We start from the raw sequence: 11928 nt of genomic DNA on the forward strand, positions 1-11928 counted from the left end.
ATCATATGTCGCACTTATTGCACACTTGTCAGTAATACCGCTCTTTGTAATTTGTTGCAGTGCTGTTATTGAGGCGTCATCTGTAAGTATGGAAGCACATTGCTTTTTTTCTATGCCACTGATGTGCAGAAAGGTGACAAAATTGCATATAATGGAGTCATATTGAACATTAAGATTTCCCCCAGTGGTTTCATTTTAAATGATGACATTTCCAGAAGTTTTTCACAGCCACTTATATGAAAGTACAAACAACTTTCTTCACTCAGGCTTTCTTGTTTAGTTAAAGAACGGAAGGTCCTTCCTCTCTATGTGGCTAAAAGCAAACATAGTCATCTCTTCTATTTAGAGCATTACTTATATCACATTTAATAAGATGAACAATCAATAAACAATCAGCAGCACCACTTGTTCATCACAGACCATAAAGAAATGAGGACAAATTATAGTAACTCTGTCTCGTGTTAATGTGTTCTTCTTGTCTCGGTGCTTAGTGTTTGTCTTCAGGTTACTTCCTGTTTTTTACTTTGAAGGTTTGTTTCCTTTCATGTCTTGTGTTAGTTATCATGGTTTTCTTTTTAACTTTTTGTCACAGTATCTGTTTCGTTTCCAGCCCTGTGATAGTCTTTGCTATGGTTATTTTTTAGTTTGTGGACTGTATTTTGGACCATTCACTGTTCTGTCTGACCTTATATTTACTGTTTATTTCTACCATATCCATTGCAGCGCTCATTTTTCTAACATACCACATATCCCAGCTAGTATTAGGTAAGATGTACATCCCGGAGGGGTCAGTGGTCCATAACAGGGGTAAAGACATCTGTTCATACTGGCATCTACACCTCAGTCAGTATTAACTGTGGAAGGAAGAAACTTAACAACAGGAAATCAAAGAAACAGACACAGGGAGGACATGCAAAATCCAAACAGACAGGCCCCAGCCAACCAGGAGGTTATCTCTGCTGCAATATAACATCTGTTACTAAATAACAGATAAAATCTGCCTTCTGATGCTTTCTGTCTGGTTTATTCTAATGTCTGCAAAATTTTATTCTCATGAACTAAACCACTAAAGCATCCAATTTTATCATTTTTTCTTCATGCTGCTAATAAAATGGTTACTAAAAGTGAAATGGAAAGTGTGAGTGGTAGATTCCTTCTGAGTCAGACACTAACACATGAAAGACGAAAATTATTACATTATTACTGAAAGCATGCTGTGAGCAAATCACAGTGGACATATGGGGTATCGATTACTGCCTCAGTCTAATTGTGCATTTGTCTGTGCATGGTTAGTGTGTTTGGGGATGGGGATTTGTGGAGAAGAAAGAGACAGAGGGAGGGACAGAGGAGACATTTTCCTCCCACTCATTTGTGTCAAGAAAGGGGGAGGTCCAATTTGTGTCATAAACCAACAAAACTAAGCATGCAAGGAAGGCGATAAACACAGGCAGGACTGAGAGATGATACAAGCAGGGTGAAAATTAGGATCTTATTTCTTTATTTGAACCAGAAGGGAGAGCTGTATTGTGAAAGATTTACCATCAAGTTTCCAAGAAGGCACCTGTTGGGGAGAAGAGTTGCACTTTTCTCTCAGAGTCATTGCTACCTGGGTCACACTGACGAGCAGCAATGGGCTTCGTTTTGTGGGGGTTCTTGACTGATTTCTTCACCTACGAGACCACCAAATCCGTGGTGGTAAAGAGCTGGTCTGTGGGTATCATCAACCGTATTGTACAGCTGCTCATCATCACCTATTTTGTCGGGTCAGTGATCTGTAGTTTTCTTTTGAGTTTTTTTCAGAGTGTAATAATGTGTGTAATCATGGGTGTAAATTGAGTTTTCCTTAGCTAAATTACAAAATATTTCTTTCACTGATCCGTGTCATGCAGCTGGGTCTTCATCCATGAGAAAGCTTATCAGTCAAGCGACACCAACATTGAGTCCTCCGTGATGACCAAAGTCAAAGGCTTTGGTTATCTACAAAACCAAAACCAAAATGAGAACTATCAGAATCGTGTGATGGACGTGGCTGATTACGTGTCGCCCCCTCAGGTGAGTGACGTGATGATAACATGACATATTTAAACTTTGTAGTTTTCTATGAGTTATTAACAATGTTGGCAGTTAAGATGCTGCAGTTGAAAGTGTTTTTAAAATAACTTTTATGATGAGCAAGCTTTCTTCCCAGTCTCATATGTGTAGTAATAAATAAACACAAAGCATATCATAAGCATTCAGTTGTTGTTTTAGGGTTCAGGCGTGTTCTGCATCATCACCAAACTCATCGTCACTGAAAATCAGTTCCAAGGACGATGTACAGAGGTGAGTACACATTCAAACGCATGCTTTTGTCACGTTTTACTATTTTACCATTAATTTTCAGTCGATTTTAAGGCTTGCTGGTTTTATTGTAACCACTTATGTCTTCTTATTCCTAGGCAGCATAAAATACGTCAAAAATATTGCATATTTTGAACAAGGAAACCAAATTGCAGATTTTTTGTCAACATATCAGGATCAATATTATTGCAAACTGATATTCCAGCAGATATCTGCCTGGCATTTATACTTACGGGGTGTTTTTGGTCTCCAGAGAATCAACAGGAAGTCTTCAGCTAATTCACTGAAAGCCCTACAGCAAAAACATGGTCATATATATCAGTAAAGATTTATGACTATATTTATTTTTTCTGACAAATCTAATTAAAGTTTTAGTCTCTTTTGCACTGACATCAAATTACATTCTACTCCTACCTGTGAGTGGCGGTAGGATGCAGTAATGAGCTGAAGGGCAGAGGACACACCTTGAGCCATTAACTCCTTCTCAGTGTAGTGTTGGCAGTATGGTCCATCCATCCATTTTTCTTAGGCAGAGTATAACCTGGAGAAGTCATCAGTTTGTCACAGTAGTGTGTCAGTGCGCCCCAGGGCAGCTGTGGCTACAATGTAGCTTGCCATCACCAGTGTGTGAATGTGTGTGTGAATGGGTGAATGACTGAATGTAATGTGAAGCGCTTTGGTAGTAAAGCGCTATACAAATGCAAGCCATTTACCATTTTGTAATGAGACGGTGTGTGTGACCAGGTAGGAGGGCCTTGCCTCCGGATGGCAGGCAGAGACTCGATTCTCAAGGCAATGCTAAAACTGTATATAGAATGGGAAGAACGGGAGTCTTTGAATCTATTCTGGAATTTGTTACATTTATTCATTTGGTATGGAAACAGCTTCATGTTAGTATAAGATGAATGCAATTAGTAATATCTCTGATATGTATTCTTTAATGTTTCTAACGTAAACAGGCAGATCTGTAGGCTCTTAAACGCAGCCTTTTATCTGTCAGTGGCAGACAGGATGATTAAAAACTGACCTCACAGTGCATTAATAGCAGCTGGTAATACTGCAACATTTTTCAAGTTATATTTGGACTGATATATCGGGTTATATTTAGACTGATATATAGCGACCGTGGCTCAGGGGTTTGGGAAGCGCATCTATAACCGGAAGGTCGCTGGTTTGATCCCCGGGCTCTCTGTCCTGGTTGTTGTGTCCTTGGGCAACACCTACTGGTGTTGGCCAGAGGGGCCGATGGCGCGATATGGCAGCCTCGCTTCTGTCAGTCTGCCCCAGGGCAGCTGTGGCTGCAACCGTAGCTTGCCTCCACCAGTGAGTGAATGAATAGTGGCATTGTAAAGCGCTATATAAATCCAATCCGTTATTATTATCTTAGAGATGTGATTTTCAGTTTTATTTTTCAGTAGTAAAAGCACCAGAGCAGTCGTCCATGTGTTCCTGTTCATCCACTGTTACATTTCTATATGTTTCTTATTTTGTCTAGCATGCATTCAGTTTCTGTGTTTATGTTGTTTTTAGACTGAGAAGAAATGTTCTTCCGATGAAGACTGCCAGAAGCATGTTGGCAGCAACCTTTACAACGGTGAGTCAGATTTATTTTAAACAGAAACTTTCAACAGAAACAGAAACGTGCTGATGTCAAGTCTGTGGTGTTGTAACTTTGCTTATCTTTAAATCAGATTTGTGGCATTGGCTGGTAAGTAAATACTAGATGAAAAAATAATCATGAAAAAATCTTTTAACCCAAAAATTGAATTAATAAAATAAGGCATGGTGCTAAAAACTGAGGAAATGAATTACGCTATTTAACAAAAAAAAAAAAACAGGGTTTCTTTGTTCTTTTAACCGGGACAAAAATATTTTTAAAGTAGAAGTGAAGTTTAAAAAGAATCATAGATTTATTTTATCTACCTTTGAGACATAAGGCAGAATGTAGCACTTAATACCCAGGAACAAACCTTCTTAAAAATAATATCAATATAAATAATATCTTCAAAATAATGTGCAAAGATGTTTGTGATATTATTGTATCGTCAAATAATCTTTAATTGAATATAAGAATATATTTATAGTAGAATGAGCCAGCCTTTGTTAAACTTGTAGATTTATTGATGGAATCTTTATACCACCTGATATTGTTTAAACCCAATGTAGTAAATGGTGAAAATTGAAATGTGTTCCTATGTTTTGCAGGTTTAATATTATAATATTGAAACATATTGGTAACAGAAAGTCAGACAATGCTCATTGTTAAATATTTCAGTCTTTACAACCAGGTGCCATGTCCTTTAGCATATTTTAGAAGAATATCAACTGCACAGAGTATGAACCTAAATCAAAAAGCAGGGTAAATATTTATAGTTTTATATTGTTTACAAACAATTTGCAGTAAACGTTATCCAAAACTCTCTGGCCCTGTCTGACAAAGTAATTCACCCCTAAGCCTAATAAGTGGTTGTGGCAGCAAGAATTGCACTCAAGTGTTTGCAATAATTGGTAATGAGTCCTTGTCCTTGTGGACTGGAGGAATTTTGGCCCACTCTTATTTGCTGATTGAGGATGAATGGTCATCTCAAGTCCAGACTTAGGCCACAGTGACTAGGCCACTCTAAAACCTTCATTTTGTTCATTTTTTAAGCCATTCAGAGGACATCGGTGGACTTGCTGTTATTTTTTGGATCATTGTCCTGTTGCATGACCCAAGTGAGCTTGAGCTTCAGGGCATGGACTGATGGCTGGACATTCTTCTTCAGGATTTTCTTTCAGAGAGCCGAATTCATTACTCCATCAATTATGGCAAGTCTACCAAAGCAGCCCCAGACAATCACGCTACCACCACCGTGTTTGACTATTAGTATGATGAACTTTCTATTAAATTTTGTGTTAGTTTTGCACTAGATGTTAAAGTTTTGTCTCACAGAATATTTGATTAAAAGTCTTGAGGCTCATCGTGATGTTTCTCTGCAAATCTGAGATGAGCCTTTGTGATCGTCTGCTCACTGTTACTCTTCCATGGATGCCATTTTTGCCCAGTCTCTTTCTTATGAATCATGAACTCTGACCTTAAATGAGGCAAGTGAGACCTGCAGTTCTTTGGTTGATGTTCTTTGTGAGTCGTCGATGCGATTGGAGTAATTTCGGTCAACCAGCCATTTCCGGCAAAGGTTCACCGCTTGTCCAAATTTTCTCTGTCTGTGGATAAAGGCTCTTCCACGTCGAAAGCCTTAGAAATTGTTTTGTAGCCCTTTACAAACAGATGGTTGTCAAGTTTCTTCAGATCGTGGCATGTTGTTTGGCTTCTTGAAATGTTTTGACCTAGCCCACTTTGTCAGACAGGTTCTATCTAAGTAAATTCTTGATTCAGTAGGTCTGGTCAGTAATCAGGCCTGGATGTAATGAAACTTAACTCAGATTTCCAAAACATTAATAATTTAAGTGGGACAATTACTTTTTCACACATCATTTTTTTTCCCTTAATAAATGAAATTATTATTTTCAATCTGCAATTTGTATGTGCTTGGGTTATCACTGTCTGACATAAAAATGTGTTTGATGATCTGAAATGTGTGTGGCAAATGTACAAAAACACTTGGGGTAAATACTACTTCACAGCACTGTATAACTGATCATTATTATGGCTAACAGTATCTCCATTCAGTTACCTGAGCACAATGTTTCCTTCCTCTTCTTTCTTACACACCAGGTGTAATAACAGGTGCTTGCCTTAAAAACTCCAATGAGTCCCATGGCATGTGTGAGATGGAAGGATGGTGTCCAGCTGAAAATGATGCCATCAAAATGTAAGAGTGCACGCACATCCCACACAAATACATTTCACTCACTGAAAGTGTCATCTTTGTCCCCTTGTCTCTGTGTTTATCTCCCACAGTGAACCAATGGATGTGAACACCTTCACTATTTTCATCAAAAACAGTATTCGTTTCCCTCTTTTTAATGTCACCAGGTAAACCCCACAAACCTTAACCGAAGCAGCTAAAAAACATCAATATATTATGAGTGTCTTTTAAAAAAAACATAAAATCATTTTCCTTACTCAGAGGGAACTTTCCACCCACAATGACAGCCGATGAAATCAAGAAATGTAAATACCATCCAGAGGACAACCCCCTTTGCCCCATCTTTCGTGTGGGGGATGTGCTGAACTACACCGGTCAGAATATAACCGAACTGTTAAGCAAGGTAAGCATGAGTGTACAAGGTCGTATGAAGGTCTTGTCACTGTTAGGATGTTTCAAGTTACAGACAGCGGTCTTGTCCTTCCTATGCAAAGCTTCTGAAGTGCCTCAATCATCATTAAGTGCACAAGATAACACTTAGCTCAAAAAGCCAGATATTTTTGGAAGTATTTCACATTAATTCTCTCTGACCTAAAGTCAATCCAATTCCATACACTTCAATACCAGCCTTAGCTTTGACACATATTTACGTCAAAGCCAAAGCTGGTATTACATATTTAGGTGCTGAACCTCAAGGGGTGTCTCTCTTTTCCCAATCCTTCTGTCTCAGGGTGGAGAAATAGGAATAAACATTCAGTGGGAATGTAACCTGGACTTAAACATTGAAAAATGTATTCCCAAGTACTCCTTCACACGACTCGATGCTCCATTTGCCAAGAATGCTGTGTCCAAAGGATACAACTTCAGGTAGTGATAATGATTCTTCCTCTTCAAGTTTACTTCTTTTTTAAAAAAATCAGTCTTTAGTTACTCTTTTCTCTTCTTTGAATACAGATATGCAAAATATTTCAAAACAGAGAATGGGACTGAATTTCGGACTCTTCATAAGGCTTTTGCGATCCGTTTTGATGTCATGGTCACTGGCAAAGTGAGTTGTCTTCAAACTTAATATTAGACAAAGTGTGATAACAACTGGCTAAAACAAAGAATTTCCATGTGTCATTTTATGTAATTTATTTTCAGAAAATGTGACATTTATTAATTAAAAAAACACTGAAACATGACAAAATCAAGAAACTTTGCAGAAGTCTCAATTTAACATGAACTAAAATCATTTTGTTGAGCTGAGCATTGTGGGAAACCTACTACCACCACGTTAGCTTATTGTAGCACAGAGCTAGCTTAGCTTAGACTCTAGACTTAGCCTATTGCATAGGCTGTTTTTCTAAACACAGCACAAACGTTTTGAAGCTTCCAAATTTCCAGTAATTGCATAAGCAAATATACTCACCAACAACTTTATCGGGTACATGCTTTTAACACCAGGCTCAACACCCTTTTCGTTTTCATGGCATAGGAGATTTTGGTCCCTGTTGGTATGAGCATCGCACAGTTGCTGCAGATTTCCATGAGATTTGTATCATGGACCATCATGGACCATGATACAAATCTCCAATTCCACAACATCCTAAAGGTGCTGCGCTGAATTAAGATTTGTTGACTTTGAAGGCTGTTTGCGTACAGTGAGCTCAGTGTGATGTTCCAAAAACCAGTTTGAGATGATCTGAGCTTCATGACACAGAGTGTTTTCCTCCTGGAAGCAGTCACTAGACGATGGGTACATTGTGGTCATAAAGGGATGAAAATGGTCAGCAACAATATTCTGGTAGGCTGTGGCACAAACAATGCCCAGTTGGTACTAAAGGCGTGTGCCAAGAAAATATCTTTGCTACCATTACACCACCATCCATGCTTTCATGTTGTATATACCAAATTCTGACACTACCCTTCAAATGTTAGGGCAGATATCAAGATTCAAGAACAAACCAGGCGATGTTTTTCCAAGTTTCTATTGTCCAATTTTGGTGAGCCTGTGTGGGTTATAGCCTTGATTTCCCGTTCTTAGTTGGCATGAGTGACACCTAGTGTGGTCTTCTACTGCTGTAGGGTCAATGTGTTGCCCTACACATTGTTGCACAGTGAGTGAATGTTATCTATATTCCTTTGAAAATAGCTCAGCTGATGTTTCCAAGAATTCAGTCTTCAGACTAAACTGCTGGCACAGAGCGCGATCCGTCCTCTCTCACCAGAGCAGAAAATAAGCATACTAGCCAAGTGTAAAAATATGACTTTTAAATCCCGGACTGTAAATGTTTAGAAAATAAATCACCATCTTTAAATATACATTTCAGTTATAATAGTGTAGAAAATCATTAAGGAATAGTACTTTATTTTAAAATTAAACATTATGGAGAGAGCCTGTGTGTATGAAACTGCATTACATGCCATCTAAAGTGACTCCATCTATTTCAGGCAGGAAAGTTTAACACAATCCCAACTATGATCAACTTGGTAGCTGCCTTTACCTCGATTGGACTGGTATGAAATTCTTATCAACCTAATCTATTGTTCTCATGTTGCTCTCGGCTCTCATTGATCTTTTGTATCTGTCGTGGCAGGGCGCGGTTCTCTGTGACATCATCTTACTAAACTTCTTGAAAGGGGCAGAGCAGTACAAAGCCAAAAAGTTTGAAGAGGTATTGCTTTTCATGGCACAGCAACATGTTTGTCCAAAAACCTATCAGAACCTTATCACAGATTTTCCTTCTTGCTTTGTCCGTGCAGGTGTCAGAGGCTCAGATAGAAGCTTCCATAGCTCAGAGTCCAGGGAGCCAGCTGTCACTCAAATGCATGAAGAGCTCCTGTGACTCTGGAGCACTTTCTCTCAACACCTATGACCAACCTCTCTAACCGACAGCAGCAATGTGAAGACATGGGCTCCCCTTCCTCTTTTCCTTTCCACCTTATTATAAGAGGTATTCAGCTTTAGATCGGCAAGTATATGGAACAGGGTAAAGGAGGACGATGTTGTTGCCATCTCCATAAGAAGTAAGGGCTTGTAGCTCACAACAATAACTGTCAAACTAGAGCCTCTTTGTAATAGTAATAAAATCCATTTTTATTCCAAACATTTTGATTTAGCAACATGTTAACTATGATAATCGTCAAACTCATGTTTGTCAGCTGAAAGGTGGAGCCGATTAAATCCTCCTGACTCAAGCCAAATAGGAAAAAATATGTCTAATACTGAAACACTGTTGAGAATAAATTATTTGAATAAGACTTTGGAGTATCTTTCTTTGTTGTCATGTACGCACAAACACAGTCTGTTCTTTTGTCTGAAGTAAAAGTGTCCAAGTCTCTAAGTGGTGTAGAGACACAGCAAATCCTGGTGTGTGTGTGTGTATGTGTGTGTGTGTGTGTGTGTGTGTGTGTGTGTGTGTGTGTGTGTGTGTGTGTGTGTGTGTGTGTGTGTGTGTGTGTGATCTTAAGGTTTACAAATGGTCCACTATTAGTCCACATCTGGTGGATATTGCATACTTATGCAACAGTTACTGTGCAGATTAATGGACTATTATAGTGATTCTTATTCTCTCAATTTTTAGTCATTTTTTTGTTTATGCAATTGAAAAAAAGATTATTCTTCTGCTTTTCTGACAGATTTTCATCTCAGACAGTCCCTCTACTTCTCTCCGTCACATATTTTCATTTTCCCGTCATCCGTCTGTGCCCACCCACTCTTCACTACCAGGACACTAATAGATCGGCTAAAGAGCTTCTTAATGGTGCTGACAGTGATTTATGAGAAAGGATATCTGTCAGGGGAGGCCACAGAGGAAACAACAGCAGTTAGTGTGAAGCTTTGATGTACTAAAATGATAACACAAGTTAGTATAATGCATGTAATGGAAATCATAGAATATGATACAATACACCACGAAGCACTCTGTACATGAAAAATACACAAAATGATTCAGTGTATCCCATAATTTTAAGGACCTTCTCTCTCACACATCCATGGCCTTTTTAGAATTACCAAGTAGCCTAACATGCCAGGTCTTTGTACTGTGGGAGGAAGTTGGAGCAGAAACACAAGGGACACGGAGAACATCCAAACTCCACAGAAAGGCCCCTGCCCACTGCACCAACCTGCCACCTGTTGAATATAATTATTAGCATTGAATAATGTGAGTGGGATGAGATGAGATTTGGTGGGAGGTGTTTATTTGCTAGTCAGCTATAGAGAAAATGTGGGTGTTATCTCAACTTTTCCAGCATAGATGCACAAGCATGAGGTGTTTGTGCAGATTTGCTTTGTTGATTTTTCTCTAAACTTCAGTCTTGTTGTTTCTTCAGATGCAAACCTAAACTGTGCTGCCATGTTCTTTTATAGAGGAGACACTTTCTCTTGGCAACCTTTCCAAACTTGTTCAGTCTTTTTCTAATTGGAGTATCATGAACTTTAGCATTTAATATGTTACATGCTAACTGAGGGCTATAGAGTCTTAGATGTAGCTCACCACTTTTTGTAGTGTCTCTGAGCACAGTTTGCACAGTTTGACCCAAGGTGAATTTTCTGGGATGTGCCCTCCCACAGATTGGCAGGTGACTTTCCACTCGTGAATAGTCTTTCTCACTATGCAACAATATACAATGGGCCTGATGAAGCTTCCTAAATTGATGGAAAGCAACAACTGACTCTCTACGGTCATTGTTGATGTGTGTCATCCTTAGCATCATGTTAATACTCACCTTAAGGCTCCAGACCAGCAAAGTGCCAGAACCTCTCCTCTTAAATAAAAAATGACACAGTATATGTCATCTATGTTCTTCATTTCAGCTTGTATTTATCTAATTTTAGAACCTACTGTGGACCAGATGATTTACCATTATGCCCGGATACATAAAACCCTAAAATTGAAAAATGCACTTTCTTTTTCACATGACTGTATAAATTTATTTTATTTGTTTATTCTGTAAAAAAAAAAAAAAAGGCAGAAATAACAAAGTTCTCGTCTAACCCTACCAAAGAAGACAGATAGCTAAAGCTCTGACGCTTTATTTTTTGTCTCAATACTGCACAGCCTCTCATGTTGCTACATCTAAAAAGAAATAAAACGGCCTCAGCTGTTAAAAAAATTCACAGAGGTTCATGTGAGATGATGATTCACTCTGTATACACAGTATATAAAAGATAAAAGCAGTTTCTGGCTATGAAAACGAACTGTTTAAATACCAACCTGGTTTATGGTCACAGCTGCTAGTTTTAAGTCTTATTCAAGACAGAATGATGTTCATTTCATAAACAGTGATCACATGTAGAAAAAGCGGGGTTCGCTTTATGGAGGAGCTACCTTTTGATTGACAGTATGGCACACTCATACTACCATATGAGTGTGCAGTGTCCTTGGTTCCTCGGTCAGCTCCAGCCCTGGCTCAGGGTTTAAATAGGACGGGACTGTGCTGTTTAAATAAGGCTTAAAAACTAGTGGCTACATTCATCTTTTATACAAAGTCGATGCTTTCTCACTAGAATAAGTGAACTCAGTGCTCAGGTGCTTGTCTCCATCTCTCCAAATTTAAATGGTGGTATTGAATAGAGAGGAGCAGCTGATCAGAAACCACTGACCACTCCAGCTCACACATTCTTCCTCCTTTGGGGTTATTCTCTATGATGGCTGGACTGGGAGCCATTACCCTGAGACAGGATATGGACTGTGGGGTGGGGTGGTGAGTACAGTAAGTGAGTGACGCAGATAGCAGACTGCTGTCATGTGTAAGACTGAAGGAGCACAAGGAGGAACATCTGAATTAACAA

At 38.8% G+C, this 11928-nt stretch overlaps 1 protein-coding gene across 1 annotated transcript; it reads left to right on the forward strand.

The window, feature by feature from the left end:
* The first annotated feature begins 1442 nt into the window (after positions 1–1442).
* Positions 1443–9392, forward strand: p2rx3a (purinergic receptor P2X, ligand-gated ion channel, 3a). Its single transcript, XM_080900885.1, has 12 exons — positions 1443–1763; positions 1890–2052; positions 2251–2322; positions 3871–3934; positions 6056–6152; positions 6242–6316; positions 6411–6552; positions 6880–7016; positions 7104–7197; positions 8583–8648; positions 8729–8806; positions 8895–9392. Exons 1-12 carry the CDS (start codon positions 1630–1632, stop codon positions 9018–9020), a joined length of 1248 nt encoding a protein of 415 aa, XP_080757011.1. The 5' UTR covers positions 1443–1629; the 3' UTR covers positions 9021–9392.
* The last annotated feature ends 2536 nt before the right edge of the window (positions 9393–11928 follow it).

The sequence above is a fragment of the Rhamphochromis sp. 'chilingali' genome (assembly GCF_963969265.1).
Source record: "Rhamphochromis sp. 'chilingali' genome assembly, chromosome: 13".
Classification (NCBI taxonomy): domain Eukaryota; kingdom Metazoa; phylum Chordata; class Actinopteri; order Cichliformes; family Cichlidae; genus Rhamphochromis; species Rhamphochromis sp. 'chilingali'.